Source organism: Eubalaena glacialis, chromosome 10 (assembly GCF_028564815.1).
Source record: "Eubalaena glacialis isolate mEubGla1 chromosome 10, mEubGla1.1.hap2.+ XY, whole genome shotgun sequence".
Lineage (NCBI taxonomy): Eukaryota > Metazoa > Chordata > Mammalia > Artiodactyla > Balaenidae > Eubalaena > Eubalaena glacialis.
In genome coordinates this window covers 37,256,656-37,277,320 of record NC_083725.1, presented here as the reverse complement: position 1 = coordinate 37,277,320, position 20,665 = coordinate 37,256,656, and the positions used below count along the sequence as shown (strand labels likewise).

At 35.4% G+C, this 20,665-nt stretch overlaps 1 protein-coding gene across 2 annotated transcripts in view; it reads left to right on the top strand.

Annotated features, from left to right (window-relative positions):
- GUCY1A2 (guanylate cyclase 1 soluble subunit alpha 2) overlaps positions 1-20,665 on the top strand; it is a 401,095-nt gene that overhangs the window by 85,322 nt on the left and 295,108 nt on the right. For both annotated transcript variants that reach the window (XM_061202599.1, XM_061202598.1), the window contains exon 4: positions 3,591-4,309. In XM_061202599.1, coding sequence (XP_061058582.1) covers positions 3,591-4,309 — 719 coding nt within the window. The remainder of the gene's footprint in view (positions 1-3,590; positions 4,310-20,665) is intronic.

Genomic DNA, 20,665 nt, shown 5'->3' with positions numbered 1-20,665 from the left:
ATTCTTTTTCCCATACTGTCATAGCTCCTGTATGCCTCTGTTATAGCCCAATCATTTGTAATTTAATTATCTGTGGGGGCCCATGAGAGAAAAGGATGTGTCTAGTTGTCTTGGTATCCTTTGATGTGACACAACTGTAGCTTTAAAAGCTTGATTCTAGATGAATGTTTAGTTTCTATGAATGAATACTTAGTTTCCATGTGCCAGGCATTACGCTAGTGATAGGTATGCAGACATATATGCCCTCAAGAGGTGCACAGTGTGAAGTTGGATATGGGACAAAAGATTCATGTCATGAATGAACACACTATTTCATTTTCAGTTAAAGGATGTCAGCATTTAGGCTATTCATTTTTTTGAAGGGATGAATTAATAGTAATTTTAAATTCCTTTAATTTACCTGCTAATGAAAGCAGTTTTATTGTAAGTTTTGCCTCTTTAAGAAATGTATTTTTATATACCCAAATGTCAAGCTTCTTGTGATAAGAGCAGATGAGCCTTGTTTCTATGTTTCAAGTGATTTACTGGAAGTAGGGGGTTTGCATCAATTATAAGTGGAACCTTGGGAGTGAGACTGAGCTAAACTACTTTCTCTGTGCTTTCTAAATTTTGAGATGTTTAAAATGGAAGTCTTGGGTATTGATTCATAGCATATTTGCAAAAGTTGAAGTGATCATTCCCTAGTTCTAATTTTTCAAGCTCTAAGAATTTTTTTCTTTTCTCAGCTTGCACAGTTTAACAATTGTGAGACCAAAAATATTTGTTAGTTAATTGAATACTGTGGTGTATATAGAATTGCCATGTATAGTATTTACATATAATACTAAAAATAATTTAGTTTTTCTTTATTGATACAAGTCACTTTAGCACCCTGGTAGGCTTTAGCATTATCATTTGAGACTTAATAACCATTGTATCTTAGGTCCAGAAGTGCTTTTTAAAGCAGCAAGGATTTCTAGTTGATAGACTGCTGTACTCACAAGTAGTTTTAATTTTGTTGCCTCTGGTGAATTTACTTACTTGTTATTTTCTGGATGATTCTTTGGGATTATGACATTTGGAAATAAGACATAAGCTTACTGTATTATATCTGTGTTCTTAATAACTGTGAGGGCATTTTTAATGTTATGAAAAATGCGAGTTAGAAGAAATTCTCTTTTTCTCGTCTGTGCATAAAGACCCTAAGTCCCTTAAGACACAACTCTTCAAAGTATAGAAGCAATCCATGGAATATTTTCAGTGGCACGTGGAATTTTGTTGTTCAGCAAATATAGTCAGATTATAGGAATTTTTATTTATTCTGAATTTAGTTTTTAATAAGAATTTCATAATTAAAAATTAATGGCAACAAAGAATATTGCCATTGAAGGGGCATAAGTTTAATTTGTATGTATTAGAAATTTTTAGTTACAGTATAATGATGGTGATGTAAGGATTTTGTATAGGAAGAACTTTTAGTGAAGGGCTTTTCAGACAGCTAGTAATTAAACCAGGAGAGAATCGTTTATAATCCAAGAGAAGAGCAATTTAGGAGGAAGAGTTGATGAACACTATCAAACTAAAGGAAAAAAAAACAAGTTAAGTAATAAAATGACAAAACAGGATATATTGGTTTAAATAATTACAAAAGCAGTTTTAAATGAGCAGTTGGAACAAGAACCAAATTGCAGTGGATATCATCTATCTTGTTTTCTCTCTTTCACACCAGGGAACTAGTTAGAAAACTGCTATTATAATCAATTCTGGCTGGCATTATTGTTAGTGAATGCAACATATGTTGAAGTTCAATCTTGTAACATTACAATGTGAGATGTGTAGTGATGTTTTTATCCTAGTAGGTGACTTTCTCACCTTCTCTTGAACATCAGATCTATGAAACTAAAATTAATGTGAAATGCTTCTTAATAACGGGACTGATTTTCACTTAAATTTTCTACTTCTCATTTCACATGGATTTTAAGAACTTCTTTGTCAAACTAACTTCTTAACTTGGCTTCCACAATATTTAGACTCTATGGTAAGCTCTCAAAAAATATTTGATGTGTTTGGACTCTATTTTAAAACAATATTATTGACTCTGTTTTATTCCTTCACTTCTGGATGGGGAGAACTCATAAGGAATAATAAAGTAGGAACAACAAACTAAGCCATAGGCAGCCTAGACTACTTTGCATTCTAACAGGACACTAACAAAGTGACCTGTCTTTTCCTGTCTGATTTTCAGGACCTCCTTATAAGATGAGATAGATAATGAAATAAAATATGAATATGTAAACTACGTGTACTGATTTCAGCCAAAGTCAAAGGAGAAGCACTAGGGTGACTCTACATAGAAGCTTTCTTTAGGATACAGACTCAACTCTTTTATCTGTGCTGTATTCTTCCTCAAGGGTGGATCTAACTAGATTACGTGTGATCCTGCTTCTAATTACTATATAATGCATTGTGTGTGTTTGTTTATTTATTTATTTATTATTATAACCATTATTATAAGGTAGATTTCCTTTTGCCATGGCATCTGGGAATAAGTATGAACCGAGAAAACTTAAAGACTTTTAACTCTGTCTGGTCAGATTCCTACTCTACTTTTGTCTGCTGTCATTTTTGTGAGTGAAAGAATGAATGCAAATCATTCCACAGTTTTAATTCCTTGTTTTGTCTCTCACTTTCTGGGGTCTAGCTGACCTGCATGATTTTCTCAGAGATTACTAATTTAAGCACTTCTGTTTATGCAAGATAACCTGATGCCTTTCTCTGCTCATGTACCATAGATTCCCTCTCTGGTTATATTTCCTACTTAACAAGTGAATTGTGATAAGTAAAATAGTAATATTGAATGGACATAATAAACAACTTTATAATAGCCTCTTAAAATTCTTTAACGATGAGGGAAATTGTTAAGGAAAATATATTATTCATGATAATTACAGCAAATGGAGTATAGTATTGAAAAGAAAACAGAACAGCTAGATTAGCAGCATTTAAAAACTTCATGCTCCAGGGTTTGAGGGGAGGGAGGAATGAATAGGTGGCACACAGAGGATTTTTAGGGCAGCAAAACTACTCTGTATGATACTATAATGGTGGGCACATGTTACTATACATTTGTCAAAACTCAAGTATATACAACACCGAGAGTGAACCCTAATGTAAACTGTGAACTTTGGGTGATAATGTTATGTCGGTGTAGGTTCATTGATTGTAACAAATGTACCATTGTAGTGCACAATATCAATAGTTGCCGGGGCGGAGGGGGTTGTGTGTGTGTGGGGGCAGGGGGTACATGGAAAATATCTTTATATTCTGCTCAGTTTTGCTATGAATCTAAAATTGTACTAATAAAGTCTATTTAAAAACAACAACAAAAAATTTATGCTCATTAACATCTTAGAAGCATCCAGAAAATGAACTGAAATTTACTTTCTTTAACTCAAAATGAATGACTTAACCTATTTGGGAAATTTGTGTACCCAAGAGAAATACCTCTCTTGCTTCTCTCACTAGTTGCCTCTTCTGGTAAGCATTAAAAAAGCTGTGAATTCAATTATTTGTATTATACTTTATTAACATTTGCTTCCATTTACCTCTAGGTTTGAAGTTTGAGGAAATTCAAGAAAAATTTGGTGAGGAGTTCTTTAATATATGCTTTGATGAGAATGAGAGAGTCCTTCGAGCTGTAGGTGGCACGTTGCAGGACTTTTTTAATGGCTTTGATGCTTTGTTGGAACACATTAGAACTTCTTTTGGAAAACAGGCCACTCTGGAGTCACCATCATTCCTATGCAAAGAGCTCCCTGAAGGTAATCTTATGCTCCACTACTTCCACCCTCACCACATCGTGGGGTTTGCAATGCTTGGAATGATTAAAGCTGCAGGAAAGAAAATCTATCAGCTGGATGTAGAAGTGGACCAGGTTGCAAATGAGAAACTGTGCTCTGATGGTTCAAACCCAGGCAATTGTAGTGGTCTTACTTTCCTTATCAAACAATGTGAAAATACTAATATCATGAAGAACCTTCCACAGGGAACCTCCCAAGTTCCTGCGGACCTCAGAATTAGCATCAACACCTTCTGCAGAGCCTTCCCTTTCCATTTGATGTTTGACCCCCACATGACAGTCCTTCAGCTGGGGGAAGGCCTAAGGAAGCAGCTCCGATGTGACACTCACAAAGTGCTCAGGTTTGAGGACTGCTTCGAGATTGTTTCTCCAAGGGTTAATGCCACCTTCGAAAGGGTTCTGCTGCGACTGTCCACGCCATTTGTGATTAGGACCAAGCCTGAGGCTTCTGGCACTGAGAATAAAGACAAGGTAAGTGGCTATGGACTTGATATGGGTGATGGAAACTAGGGGATTACATAATTATTTTAGTAAATTACATGATGGCAGTACTTGTCATTATTTAGGCAAGAGAGCCTAGAGTGACATTTAGAAAATTACTGGTCCCTGGATATATGTAAAAAGATTTGGCCTTATTCCCAGCTATTTTGCATAGTGTCTGCCTCTTTCATGAATTTATTTCATCATATAAAAGAAGACATTTATTAATACTAGCTATAGTAATTACAAAACTGATAAGACTCACTAAAAACCAGATACTGTAAACCCATGACTGTTTGAAACCCACTGTTTGAAGTCAAACTATGAGAGAAGTAGTAAGACTGATTTCAACATTGTGGGGATTGCTTGCCTTATTCTTAAATATTGCATAAATATAGGTAAAAAGCTAGCTACATTTTGAATATGTTATGTTCTAAATTTCATAATCTAGGAACATCTGGTTTACATCCTATTATTTTCTTAATATGCAGAATAATGTATCAAGTGACTATCTCAAGACTTCTCTTCTAATTAAATTTTAGTGTTGAAAAAGAGACATTTCTTTAGAACATATTCACTTCTTGAGAGAAGACACTGGAATTATTCTATCTTTTAAATTTAGGGAATATTAAAGCTATTGGTTTTGATTTATAGAAGTACAATATTTGGCTAGGAGTGTTTGAAGCATTTTTGGCCTTAGAATTGAAGTTAATATTATTGAAAATGTGGCTGAAGTAGAATATATTATTACCAATGTTGATTGCTGTATATATTTTGTAGATTTTACAACAATTAATTCAATTTAAAGTTACTGCTTCAGATTTTTCCCCCTATATTTCATCTTGTATGTCTATTTAATTTGTATACCACAGTAAGAAATAGACACAGTGAAATGATGACTCAGATGTCAAGGCCCCCTGCCAGTTCCAATAATAAGGAACTGTGCTCATTGAGAAGATGCAATTATAATTTAAACATGTTAGTGGCAGTTTAAAAATAAAACAATAGGCAGAATTTTTAGTTAGAATAGGGATGTCAATCCTCTCATTCTCTGTGCATTTCTGCTTATTCACCTGGGTTTGCCAGAATGGGACATTTAGGAAGCTACAGTTAGCCCAAATAAAGTTATAGTCAATAAAGTTATGGCATGGAATCTTAACCAGATGAGTAATATTTTTGAATTATTATGTTCCAAATTCCAAATTTATAGTTTCCTAAAACATGGAAAGAAGAAAATCAGGGTTAAAAATTATGATCCTGTTGATAAATTTGGCCTTGATATTCATTATTTTTCCCATAATTGCTGGTCTTGTTAATAACTCCATGTTATCTGAAGTTTCTAATTTTGTATTGGGCTTTGATAAGAAAGTTCTAATTTTCAATAATATAAGATATTTATTCTTTAGTCTACAGTGAAGGCTTTCATTATAATTTAACTATTTTAGCTCTGCACTTAATACCAATGGACTACCACCCCTGCCATCAAAAAGAAAAACAACAAAAACAAGAGCTAATCATACAGCTGAATGATGGTAAATCATTTGCAGAGTGAACTGTAATGCTTTTGCTAAACCATGATCTTTGTCATTTTGTGTTGTCAGTTAGTGTTAATTATATAACTAGAGGTAGAACACTCTTGTAAGCAATTTGGTAAGGTAGCCATCATCCTAGTTTCAAAGAATTTACATCTCGATTCTGCAGTAATGAGTTATAAAGACATAAGGGTTTGTTACCAGAAGCAAAAATATCAGTGAGAGGCATCTGATGCATTTTCAAAGAGAGGCAAAGGGGATCTGATTTTTCAACCATGAAAAGCTCATCCTATTATCAAGACTAAGTTAGAATAATTCTCTGACAAATTAGGCTGCCTACCTCGGAAAGTTATTTGTGAAGATTAAATGACACAATCCATGTAAAATTCTTATTATATCTTTGGCTTCAGGGTTAAGTGTTGAATAAATGTTCATTATTGTTACTTCTACCACTATTATTATTATTATTGTTCCTTTCCCCTTGTAACATTCCTCCTATCCATTCTCCTCTCTTCTTGCCTTATGGAAGTTAGTACTGGAAATCAGTAGGTTGAATAATTTTAGAGAAATATCAACTCTACCTAACATCGTCACAAAATATGACTTGGGTTTGTCTTCTTAATAATGACTAGAAGACCATTTGTCACAAATCCTGTAGGAGCTTTGTTTGAATCTGCTTTTTTATTTATAGGCTATCATTGTTTTAAAACCCCTAGTCTCCTTTTCAGATTCACTAAAGTTTGGAATCAAGTTTTTATTACCTGTGCCTATTAATATATTTTATGTTCACTTGTTACAGCACTTTGTTGTGTCAGTGGCTTCCAAAATAAAATGGACTGATTAGCTTAGGCAAAACCTGAAACAGCAATGGATTTGAGAATCAATAAATAATATGAGTTCCTTTAACATTTTTTTTCCTTAGTAACAATGCTTCAAAGAACATTGTGGAAGGAGTCCAGCATTTGAAATACATCATCCCTACGATACAGCAATGACATGCTATTCATCTTCACTTTTGTTCTCAAGGTTAGAACTTAGGAAAAGCATAATAACAACAACACATTTCTTTTGCAATCCCCAGAAATATCATCACATTTGCCTTATTAATTAGAAGCTGCAAAACAAATATCAGGAGGTAATTTTAAAAGACTAAAGGAAGAATTAACCTCTGATTTTCTGTGGTCAAATCAGTTTCCAAAATGCTCCTTTATCTTTTCTAGACATGTGCCCATCATTTTTCTGACATGATGATTGAAAAGTTTAAAATATATTTATTAATCTTACCAATCCATGATGACGCTGTTGAGAGAAATTTCATCCAGTTGTTAAGAATACATTATTTGACTTCAACTTAAAATTAATTTAATTTGGGAAAATATGAGCATTCCTTCTCTGTTCAGATCATAATATTCTATTAGAGAATTTCAAATATTGAACAATATTTTAGTGATGGACAAAATGACACTAGGACTTTTTCTATAAATGAGCACTATAGAACATAGATGTACAATAACTTTGATCAAAATTATCTGGAGTTTTCTTTGCTCTTATAATTATAAATGAGATATTTAATTTTAATTTTTATGTTTATTTTTCTCTAGAATTTCTCCCTGACCATAAACTACCTTTTAAAGTAGGTTAGACAAATTGAGATTTTTTTTTTTAATGTAAGTATAGTTGATTTACAGTATTATATTGGTTTTAGGTGTACAGCATCGTGATTCAGTATTTTTACGATTATATGCCATTAAAAGTTATTACAAGATAATGGCTATAATTCCCTGTGCTATAAAATATATCCTTGGTGCTTATCTATTTTATACATAGTAGTTTTTATCTCTTAATCCTGTACCCCTAATTTGCCCCTCCCCTTTCCCTCTCCCATTTGGTAACCACTAGTTTCTTTTCCTTCTGTGTGAGTCTATTTTCATTTGCATATACATTTGTTTGTAGTATATTTTAGACTCCACATATAAGAGATATATAGTATTTGTCTTTCTTTGTCTGACTTATTTCACTAAGCATAATATTCTCTAGGTCCATCCACGTTGCTGCAAATGGCAGAATTTTATTTTATTTTTAAATGGCTGAGTAATATTCCACTGTATATATCTTCTTTATCCATTCTTCTATTCATGGGCACTTGAGCTGCTTCCATATCTTAGCTATTGTAAATTGTGCTGCTATGAACATTGGGGTGCATGTATCTGTTCAAATTAGTGTTTTCATTTTTATATACCCAGGAGTGGAATTGTGGATCATATGATAATTCTATTTTTAATTTTTTGAGCAACCTCCAGACTGTTTTCCATAGTGGTTGCACCAATTTACATTACCACCAATGGTTTACAATGGTTGCCTTTTCTCCACATCCTCTCCAAAATTTGTTATTTGTAGACTTTTTGATGATAGCCATTCTGATAGGTGTGAGGTGATATCTTGCTGTCGTTTTAATTTGCATTTCTCTAATAAGTAGTGACATTGAGCATCTTTTCATGTCCCATTGGCCATCTGTATGTCTTCTCAGAAAAAATGTCTTTTCAGGTTTTCTGCCTATTTTTTCATTGGGCTGCTTGTTTTTTAGATACTGAGATGTAGGAGCTGTCTATATATTTTAGATATTAACCCCTTGTTGGTCATATAATTTGCAAATATTTCCTCTAATTCTGTAGGTCGTATTTTCATTTTGTTGATGGTTTCCTTTGCTGTGCAAAAAATTTTAAGTTTTATTAGGTCCCATTTGTTTATTTTTGCTTTTATTTCTTTGGTCTTAGGGAACAGATCCAGAAAAATATTGCTCAATTTATGTCAGTGTTCTGCCTACGTTTTCTTCTAGGAGTTTTATGGTTTCCAGTCTCACATTTAGGTCTTTAATTCATTTTTGGAGTTTATTTTTGTATATGGTATGAGGAAATGTTCTAATGTCATTGTTTTACATGTTTTTTCAACACCAACTTGTTGAAGAGTCTGTCTTTTCTCCATTGTATATTCTTACCTCCTTTGTCATAGATTAATTGACTGTCATAGTGTGGGTTTATTTCTGGGCTCTCTATTCTATTCAGTTGATCTATGTGTCTGTTTTTGTGCTAGTAGTATGCTGTTTTGACTACTGTAGCTTTGTAGTATAATCTGAAGTCTGGGAGGGTGATATCTCCAGGTCTGTTCTTTATTTCTCAAGATTGCCTTGGCAATTTGGGGTCTTTTTTGGATCCACATGAATTTTAGAATCATTTGTTCTAATTCTGTGAAAATATCATAGGTATTTTGATAGGGATTATGTTAAATCTGTAGATTGCTTTGGGTAGTATGGCCATTTTAACAATATTAATTCTTCTAATCCAAGAGCATGGGATATCATTGCACTTCTTTGTATCATCTTTAATTTCCTTCATTAATGTTTTATAGTTTTCAGACTATAAGGTGTTAAGCTCCTTGGTTAAGTTTATTCCTAACTATTTTATTCTTTTTGCTGCAATTTTAAGTGGGATTTTTTTTTTTTTTTTTTTTTTTTTTACTTTCTCTTTCTGGTCTTTCATTGTTAGTGTATATAATGCAACAGAGTTCGGTATGTTGCTCTTGTATCCTGTAACTTTGCTGAGTTTATTAGTTCTAATAGTTTTTAGGTGGAGTCTTAAGGGTGTTCTATGTAAAGAATCGTATCATATGCAAATAGGGACAGTTTTAATTTTTTACCTTCTAATTTGCATTCCTTTTTTTTCTTTTCCTTGTCTGATTGTGTCACTAGGACTTCTGATACTGTGTTAAATAAAAGTGGTCAGAGTGAGCATCCTTGTCTTTTTCCTGAATTGTTCCCATAGGTTTTGAAGTGTTGTGTTTCCATTGTCCTTTGTCTTGAGCTATCTTTTTACTTCCTCTTAGATTTCTTCATTGACCTAGTAGCTTTTTAGTTACATGTTGTTTAATCTCTATGTTTGTGTTTTTCCCATTTTTCTTCCTGTAGTTGATTTCTAGTTTCGTGCCTTTATGGTCAGAAAAAATTACTTGATATAATTTCTATTCTTAAATTTGTTGAGACTGGTTTTGTGGCCTAGCTTGTGATCTATCCTGGAGAACATTCCATGTTCACTTGAAAAGAGTGTGTATTCTGCTGTTTTTGGATGTAATGTCCTGTAGTTATCAAGTCCAAATGGTCTAGTGTGTCATTTAAGAACACTTTTTCCTTATTGATTTTCCATCTGGATGATCTGTCTATTGATGTCAGTGGGGTGTTAAAGTCCCCTACTCTTATTGTATTATTGTCAATTTCTCCTTTTTATGCCTGTTAGTATTTGCTTTCTATATTTAGGTGTTCCTGTATTGGGTGCATATATATTAATGAGTGTAATATCCTCTTCTTGCATCAATCCCATTATCATTATATAATGCACTTCTTTGTCTTTTATTATAGCCCTTGTTTTAAGTCTATTTTGTCTGCTATGAGTATTGCCATCCCTGCTGCCTTGTCATTTCCATTTACATGAAATAACTTTTTCCATCCTTTCACTTTCAGTTCAGTGTGTGTCTTTCACCCTGAAGTGTCTATTGTAGGCAGTATATTGAAGGGTCTTGTTTTCAATCCAGTCAGCCACCCTGTGTCTTTTGAATGGAGGTTTTAGTCCATTGATACATAAAGTAATTATTGATAGTATGTAATTATTGCTATTTTATTACTTGTTTTTTGATTGTTTTTGTAGTTCTTCCTTGTTCATTTTTTCTGTTTGTTTCTTCCCTTGTGGTTTGATGATTTTTTTTAGCAACATGCTTGTGTTTCTTTTTGATTTTGGTGTATGTAACTGTAGGTTTTTAATTTGTTGTTATCATGGGATTCACATATATTGACCAATAATTATATCTACTTGTTTTAAACTGGTAGTCATTTAAGCTCGAACACATTTTTAAAAATCTACATTTTTTTATTCCCTTCCCCCAATTTTGTGTTTTTGATGTCACATTTTACACCTTCATGCTTATCCCTTAACTGCTCCTTGTAGTTATAGTTGCTTTTACAATTTTTTGTCTTTTAATCTAAATACTGGCTTATTTAAGTGGTTGATCTTCAATTTGTACAGTATATTTGTCTTTCCTAGTGGGATTTTCCCTTTCCTATAGATTCTTTCTTTTCCATTTAGGGAATACCCTTCAACTTTTTTTTAGAGTAAGTTTAGTATTGATGAATTCTTTTAGTTTTTGCTTTTATATGAAGTTTTTTTTTTTCAATTTCTCCTATTCTAAATGATAATCTTGCTGGGTAGAGTATTCCAGGTTGCAGATTTTTCCCTTTTAGGACTTCGAATATATCCTGCTACACCTTATGGTCTGTAAAATTTCTGCAGAGAAATTAGCTGATACTTATGAGGGTTTCACTGTATATAATTCTTTGTTTTTCTCTTGCTGTCTTTGGAATTCTCTACCTTTAACTTTTGCTATTTTAATTATGATATGTCTTGGTGTAGGTCTCTTTGGGTTGAGCATGTTTGGAACTCTCTGTGATTCCTGTATCTGGATATCTGTTTCCTTCTTTAGATTTGGGAAGTTTTCAGCCATAATTTCTTCAAATACATTTTCAATCCCCTTCTCCCTCTTTTCCTTTTCTGGACACCTGTAATGCAAATTTTGGAATGCTTAGTGTTATTTTAAAGATCTCTTAAATTGATTTTTTTTTTTTTTTGATTAGTTTTTCTCTCTGCTGTTCTCATTGGGTGATTTCTATTATTCTATTTTCCATATCACTTATGTGTTCTTCTGTATCAATTAGTCTGCTATTCATTCTTGCAGTGTGTTTTTTATTTCAGCTATTGAATTATTCATTTCTGATTGGGTCTTTTTATATTTCCTAGTTCCCTGTTTAGAAAATTTCTTCTCCTTAATACAGTTAACATTTTTATTACCAATGTTTTGAATTTTTTATCGGTGAATTTTTTATTTCTGTTTCATTATTTATTTTTTCAATGGTTTTCTCTTGCTCTTTCAATTGAGAGTAGTTCCTCTGCCTTTTCATTTTAGTTAACTTTCTCTACTGCTATGAATTTAGTTGAAACAGTTACCTATTTCAGTCTTGAAGGGATTTTCTTATGTGGAATCATCTCTATGCAGACTATGTGTGCCCAAGGCCTTTGATGGGAGGGCTAGACTTGACATGGACAACAATTACGTCTTTCCTCAGTGTGTGCTGGTGGCTATCACCTTGACAGTGGATGGGGATCCAGGTAGAGGGGCTAGAGCCAGCACTGGGCATGAGGTGGGACTTCTTCTCTGCTCAGTGGCCATCACTGCCCTGTCAGAGGTGGGGGTCTGATCTCAAGTTCCTGGAGCAGAAGCCCTGAGGGTTGACCTTGAGCTGGCTCTGTTCCTTTTAAGTGTGTATTTTTTCCCTCTCTCTTCCCAGGGACTTTTGCCTCAGAGGAGCTGAAGTAGTAGGGTCCAGGGGCAGAGGTCTGATGCGCAGCATGTGTAGGTGTCTACAGCTGTACTGAGATGCAGCCTCTGCTGCAAGCCCCCTTTGTCACTCACAGGTGGTCATTGTCCTCTGCTTCCACCACCCCCATCCTGTGTGAAGCTTCTCTCCTGGGCTGATGGGGTCCTGGGTAGATTCCTGGTGTGTGTTGGAAGGTTAGCTGTGGTTGAGTGGAGGCCATCAGATACCTGGCCTGCTTCTGAGGTGCTGCTTGAGTAAGTGCCAAAATGGCCACCTCTGCCCCACCTGAGCTCCCCCTGGGACTGGGTTGCCTCTATGTCCCATGGTCAAGTCTTCTCTGGTCCTTCCCACCCTAGATGCAGTGCCATGCCATGGCATGGAGTAAGCGGGGCTGGGTGTTCACTTGACTCATGCTGGGGCATGCTGAGAGGCAGTTGCAGGATCCCCAGCAGCTGCCAGAGCAGACCTGTCTCTGACCTGCCTCTGGGGCTAGCCAGCATATGTTCACTTTTCAGGAGCAGAGTCCAGTCTTTTCCCTACCCTTCTATTTGTTGCAGTGGACCTCCAACTATACAAGGAGGTGTGTCTTCTCCACATAGGCCCCAGGACTGGAACGCCCAGTCTGTGGCTCTGCCTGCTCACTCCCCAGGGTACTCACCTGAGTGTCTGTTCAAGTAATTGCCTTTTCCTCTGAGTCCCCTCTCAAGGGCACAGGTCCCAACCCAATTGCTATTCTTCCCTTCCTACCCAATTACATGTTTCTTGCTTACAGTCTTGGTTGAACAGGAGTCTTTCTGCTAGATTCCAGTTAGTTTTCAGTGAGAATTGGTCCACATATATAATTACTTTTGATGTGTTTGTGGGGAGAGGTGAACTCCACATCCTCTTACTCTGTCATCTTGATCTCACTGCTTCCAAATTGAGATTCTGATGCAGATATTACTGAGGTTCATGCTGGCTTTCTTTCTTGATTTTTTTAATGCCTGTAATATTAAAATTACTGTAGAGTAAGTGTTGTGTTACTATACAGTTACTGTATTCTGTATATTTAAAGGACAGGGTAGATGATTACATGGTCAATAATATATTCTTTACAGTAATCCTCATGTTTAAAGTGTACATTTTGCCATGTTTTTATTTTTGTTAGCAGGAAAGACTGCACCTCTGAACTTACAAAAGAAAGTGACCCTACTGTAGATCAGACATTATTTAGTTCTAGTGAAGGTTCTGATGAGTGGGAAATTAGCCCCTTTCGTTAAAACTTGTTCAGAATCTTTCTTTAATTGTTCCTTTTGTATTTAGCTTAGAATCATTTTGTTTTAGCTGGTAGCTTTCAGGTTCAGTAAATTAAAATCTGAAGAGCTATTTTGAGTGTGTTGTCTACCTCCCAATTTTTAATGGTGCTCTCTTTATTTATATTAACATTTTTTATAAGTAAACAGTGCAATTATTTTTAGTAAATGTATATAATTGTGCAACTATCACAACGATTCAGTTTTAGAACACTTTATCACCCCAAAGTATCCTGTGCCCATTTGCAGTCAATCCCTGCTCTAACTCCCAACCCCAGGCAACCACTGGTCTACTTTCATCTCTATAAGATATCATTTGTAATAAATGTAATCATACAAATATGTAGTCTTTTTTTGTCTGGCATAATGTTTTTGAGGTTTATTCATGTCATAGCATGTATGAGCAATTTGTTCCTCTTTGGTACTGAACAGTATTCCATTGCATAGATATACAATACTTTGTTTACCCACTTATTAGTTGACGGACACTGGATTGTTTTCACATTTTGGCGATTATGAACACTGTTGCAATGCATGCAAGAGTTTTTGTTCCATACATTTACATTCTCTTGGGACAATTCCTAGGAGAGTAATTACTATGTCATATGATAAGTATATGTTTAACTTTTTAAAGAAATTGCTACACTGTTTAACAAAGAAGCTGTGCCATTTCACATTTGAACAGCAATGTGTGGGGGTTTAAGTTTCTTCACATCCTCACCAACTCTTCATATTGTCACTCTTTTTGATCATAACCATCCTAGTGGGTGCTGAGTGATGGGCGTTTAATGTACATTTCCCCAATGACTAATGATGTTAAGCATCTTTTCTTGTGCTTTTTAGCTAGTGGTATATTTTTGTTGTTGTTGTATGTCTAGTCAAATATTTTGTTCATTTTTAATTGTGGTTTTTGCCTCCCTATTATTGAATTGTATTTTTTTTGAGAGTGTACAATTTTATTTTATTTTATTTATATTTTGACATCTTTATTGGAGTATAACTGCATTACATTGTTGTGTTAGTTGCTGCTGTATAACAAAATGAACCAGCTATACGTATACATATATACCCATATCCCCTCCCTCTGGCGTCTCCCTCCCACCCTCCCTATCCTACCCCTCTAGGTGGTCACAAAGCACTGAGCTGTGCTATGTGGCTGCTTCCCACTAGCTATCTATTTTATATTTGGTAGTGTGTATATGTCAATGCCACTCTCTCACTTCATCTCAGCTTACACTTCCCCCTTGCCATGTCCTCAAGTCCATTCTCTACATCTGCATCTTTATTCCTGTCCTGCCCCTAGGTTCATCAGAACCTGTTTTTTTTTTTTTTTTTTTAGATTCCATATATATGTGTTAGCATATGTATTTGTTTTTCACTTTCTGACTTACTTCACTCTGTATGACAGACTCTAGGTCCATCCACCTCACTACAAATAACTCAATTTCATTTCTTTTTATGGCTAAGTAATATTCCATTGTATATATGTGCCACATCTTCTTTATCTATTCATCTGTCAATGAACACTTAGGTTGCTTCCATGACCTAGCTATTGTAAATAGTGCTACAATGAACATTGTGGTACATGACTCTTTTTGAACTATGGTTTTCTCAGGTTATATGTCCAGTAGTGGGATTACTGGGTTGTGTGGTAGTTCTATTTTTCATTGTTTAAGGAACCTCCATACTGTTCTCCATAGTGGCTGTATCAATTTACATTCCCACCAACAGTGCAAGAGGGTTCCCTCTTCTCCACACCCTTTCCAGCATTTATTGTTGGTAGATTTTTTGGTGATGGCCGTTCTGACTGGTGTGAGGTGATACCTCATTGTAGTTTGATTTGCATTTCTCTAATGATTAGTGATGTTGAACTTCCTTTAATGTGTTTGCTGGCAATCTGTATATCTTCTTTGGAGAAATGTCTATTTAGGTCTTCTGCCCATTTTTGTATTGGCTTTTTTTTTTTGATATTGAGCTTCATGAGTTGCTTGTAAATTTTGGAGATTAACCCTTTGTCAGTTGCTTCATTTGCAAATATTTTCTCCCATTCTGAGGGTTGTCTTTTCATCTTGTTTATGGTTTCCTTTGCTGTGCAAAAGTTTTGGGTTTCATTAGGTCCCATTCGTTTATTTTTGTTTTTATTTCCATTTCTCTAGGAGGTGGGTCAAAAAGGATCTTGCTGTGATTTATGTGAAACAGTGTTCTGCCTATGTTTTCCTCTAAGAGTCTGACAGTGTCTAGCCTTACATTTAGGTCTTTAATCCATTTTGAGTTTATTTTTGTGTATGGTGTTAGGGAGTGTCCCAATTTCATTCTTTTGCATGTAGCCGTCCAGTTTTCACTGCACCACTTATTGAAGAGGCTGTCTTTTCTCCATTGTATATTCTTGCCTCCTTTATCAAAGATAAGGTGACCATATGTGCATGTGTTTAACTCTGGGCTTTCTATCCTGTTCCATTGATCTATATTTTCTGTTTTTGTGCCAGTACCATACTGTCTTCATTATTGTAGCTTTGTAGTATAGTCCGAAGTCAGGGAGCCTGATTCCTCCAACTTCGTTTTTCTTTCTCAACATTGCTTTGACTATTCAGGGTCTTTTGTGTTTCCATACAAATTATGAAATTTTTTGTTCTAGTTCTGTGAATAATACCATTGGTAGTTTGATAGGGATTGCATTGAATCTGTAGATTGCCTTGGGTAGTAGAGTCAATTTCACAATTTTGATTTTTGCAATCCAAGAACATGGTATATCTCTCAATCTGTCTGTATCATCTTTAATTTCGTTTATCAGTGTTTTATAGTTTTCTGCATACAGGTCTTTTGTCTCTTTAGGTAGTTTTATCCCTGGGTATTATATTCTTTTTGTTGCAGTGGTAAATGGGAGTGTTTCCTTATTTTCTCTTTCAGATTTTTCATCATTAGTGTATAGGAATGCAAGAAATTTCTGTGCATTAATTTTGTATCCTGCTACTTTTCCAAGTTCATTGATTAGCTCTAGTAGTTTTCTGGTAGCCTCTTTAGGATTCTGTATGTAAAGTGTCATGTTATCTGCAAACAGTGACAGTTATACTTCTTCTTTTCTGATTTGGATTTCTTTTTTTTCTTTTTATTCCCTGATTGCCATGGCTAAAACGTCCAAAGCTATGTTGAATAATAGTGGTGAGAGTGGGCAGTATTGTCTTGTTCCTGACCTTAGTGGAAATATTTTCAGTTTTTCACCATTGAGAACCATGTTGGCTGTGGGTTTGTCATATATGGCCTTTATTATGTTGAGGTAAGTTCCCTCTGTGCCTACTTTCTGGAGGGTTTTTATCATAAATGGGTGTTTAATTTTGTCAAAAGCTTTTTCTTCATCTATTGAGCTTATAGTATGTTTTTTATCCTTCAATTTGTTAATATGGTGTATCCCATTGATTGATTTGCATATATTGAAGAATCCTTGCATTCTTGGGATAAACCCCACTTGATCATTGTGTATGATCCTTTTAATGTGCTGTTGGATTCTGTTTGCTAGTATTCTGTTGAGGATTTTTGCCTCTATGTTCATCAGTGACATTGCCCTGTAGTTTTCTCTTTTTTGTGACATCTTTGTCTGGTTTTGGTATCAGGGTGACGGTGGCCTCATAGGATAAGTTTGGGAGTGTTTCTCCTTGTGCTATATTTTGGAAGAGTTTGAGAAGGATAGGTGTTCACTCTTCTCTAAATGTTTGATAGAATTCGCCTGTGAAGCCATCTAGTCCTGGGCTTTTGTTTGTTGGAAGATTTTTAATCTCAGTCTCAATTTCAGTGCTTGTGATTGGTCTTTTTATATTTTCTACTTCTTCCTGATTCACTCTCGGAAGGTTGTGCTTTTCTAAGAATTTGTCCATTTCTTCCAGGTTGTCAATTTTATTGGCATATAGTTGCTTGCAGTAATCTCTCACAACCCTTTGTATTTCTGCAGTGTAAGTTGTTACTTCTCCCTTTTCATTTCTACTACTGTTGATTTGAGTCTTTTCCCTTTTTTTGTTGATGAGTCTGGCAAATGGTTTATGAATTTTGTTTATCTTCTCAAATAACCAGCTTTTAGTTTTATTGATCTTCGCTATTGTTTCCTTCATTTCTTTTTCATTTATTTCTGACCTGATTTTTATGATTTCTTTCCTTCTTCTAACTTTGGGTTTTTTTGTTGTTCTTTCTCTAATGGCTTTACGTGTAAGGTTAGGTTGTTTATTTGAGATGTTTCCTGTTTCTAAAGGTAGGATTGTATTGCCATAAACTTCCCTCTTAGAACTGCTTTTGCTCCATCCCATAGGTTTTAGGTTGTCGTGTTTTCATTGTCATTTCTTTCTAGGTATTTTTTCATTTAGTCTTTGATTTCTTCAGTGATCTCTTGGTTATTTCATAGCATATTGTTTAGGCTCCATATGTTTGTATTTTTTACAGATTTTTTTCCTGTAATTGATATATAGTGTCATACCGTTGTGGTCGGAAAAGATACTTGATACGATTTCAAGTTTCTTAAATTTACCAGGACATGATTTGTGATCCAAGATATGATTTATCCTGGAGAATGTTGCATGAGCACTTGAGAAGAAAGTGTATTCTGTTGTTTTAGGTTGGAATATCCTGTAAATATCAATTAAGTCCATCTTGTTTAATGTATCATTTAAAGGTTGTGTTTTCATATTTAGTTTCATTTTGGATGATCTGTCCATTGCTGAAAGTGGGTTGTTAAAGTCTCCTATTATCATTGTGTTACTGTCGATTTCCCCTTTATGGTTGTTAGCATTTGTCTTATGTATTGAGGGGCTCCTATGTTGGGTGCATAAGTATTTACAATTGTTATATCTTCTTCCTGCATTGATCCCTTGATCATTATGTAGTGTCCTTCTTTGTCTCTTTTAATAGTCATTATTTTAAAGTCTATTTTGTCTGATATGAGAATTACTACTCCAGCTTTCTTTTGACTTCCATTTGCATGGACTATCTTTTTCTATCCCTTCACTTTCAATCTGTATGTGTCCCTAGGTCTGAATTCGGTCTCTTGTAGAAAGCGTATATATCGGTCTTGTTTTTGTATCCATTCAGCCAGTCTATGTTTTTTGGTTGGAGCATTTAACCATTTACATTAAGGTAATTATCGATATGTATGTTCCTATTACCATTTCCTTAATTGTTTTGAGTTTTTTATTGTAGGTCTTTTCCTTCTCTTGTGTTTCCGGCATAGAGAAGTTCCTTTAGTATTTGTTTTAAAGCTGGTTTGGTGGTGCTGAATTCCCTTAGCTTTTGCTTGTCTGTAAAGGTTTCTGAATGAGATCTGAATGAGATCGAATCTGAATGAGATCCTTGCTGGGTAGAGTAATCTTGGTTGTAAGTTTTTCCCTTTCTTCACTTTAAATATGTCCTGCCACTCCCTTCTGGCTTGCAGAGTTTCTGGTGAAAGATCAGCTGTTAACCTTATGGGGATTCCCTTGTATGTTATTTGTTGCTTTTCCCTTGCTGCTTTTAATATTTTTTCTTTGTACTTAATTCTTGATTGTTTGATTAATATGTGTCTTGGAGTGTTTCTCCTTGGATCTGTCCTGTCTAGGACTCTCTGGGTTTCCTGGACTTGACTATTTCCTTTCCCATATTAGGGAAGTTTTCAACTGTAATCTCTTCAAATATTTTCTCAGCCCCTTTCTTTTTCTCTTCTTCTTCTGGGACCCCTATAATTAGAATGTTGGTGCATTTAATGTTGTCCCAGAGGTCTCTGAGATTGTCCTCGTTTCTTTTCATTCTTTTTTCTTTAATCTGTTCTGTGGTAGTTATTTCCACTATTTTATCTTCCAGATCATTTATCCTTTCTTCTTCCTCAGTTTTCTGCCATTGATTCCTTCTAGAGAATTTTTAATTTCGTATATTGTGTTGTTCGTCATTGTTTGTTTGCTCTTTAGTTCTTCTCGGTCCTTGTTAAACATTTCTTGTATTTTCTTCATTCTATTTTTGAGATTTTGGATCATCTTTACTATCATTACTGTGAATTCTTTTTCAGGTAGACTGCCTATTTCCTCTTCATTTGTTTGGTCTCATGGGTTTTTACTTTGCTCCTTCATCTGCTGTGTATTTCTCTGTCTTCTCATTTTGCTTAACTTACTGTGTTTGGGGTCCCCTTTTCACAGGCTGCAGGTTCGCAATTTCCATTGTTTTTGGTGTCTGCCCCCAGTGGGTATGGTTGGTTCAGTGGGTTGTGTGGGCTTCCTGGGGGAGGAGAGTGGTGCCTGTGTTCTGGTGGATGAGGCTGAATCTTGTCTTTGTGTGTGGCAGGACCATGTCCGGTGGTGTGTTTTGGGGTGTCTGTGAACTTATTATGATTTTTAAGCAGCCTCTCTGCTAATGGGTGTGGTTGTGTTCCTGTCTTGCTGGTTGTTTGGCATGGGATGTCAAACACTGGAGCTTGTTTGTCCTTGAGTGGAGGTGGGTCTTAATGTTGAGATGGAGATCTCTGGGAGAGCTCTCACCGATTGATGTTACGTGGGGCAGGTAGGTCCCTGGTGGTCCAAGGTGCTGAACTCGGCTCTCCCACCTCAGATGCTCTGTCCTGACACCAGCCGGAGCACCAAGACCATGTCAGCCACACGGCTTACATGTAAATGAGTTAAATTCTCCAATCCAACGGCACAGGGTGGCCAGCCTTCTGCGTTCTGCTCAGTCCTCCTGCCAGGCATTGTCCTCTAGTCCTGGTTGATATGGAGAGACTGCTTTGGATCCAGGTCCAGCTGCATTTCCTAGCATCTAGAAGTAGCAGCTGTTGCCCCCATCCTCCCCTTTCCCGCCGCAACTCGTCAGGATCCTGGAGTGTCCGAGGTTCCGCCCCTCATGCTGCTCGCAGTGCTGATCCCATCTGTATTGATTTTTATCATAAGAATTCACCGTAATTTATTTAATCATTCTCTTATTGATGGAGTTGAAGATATTTCCATTTTTATTATTTTTTTGGTGAATAACTTTTATACATGGATCCGTGCCTACCTTTCTGTTTATTATCTTAGTAAACTTGGTGACTCAAGGGTATGGATATATTTAAGGTTCTTAATACATATCATTAATTTTATTTCAAAGAAGTCTTGCCAATATACCTTCCCAA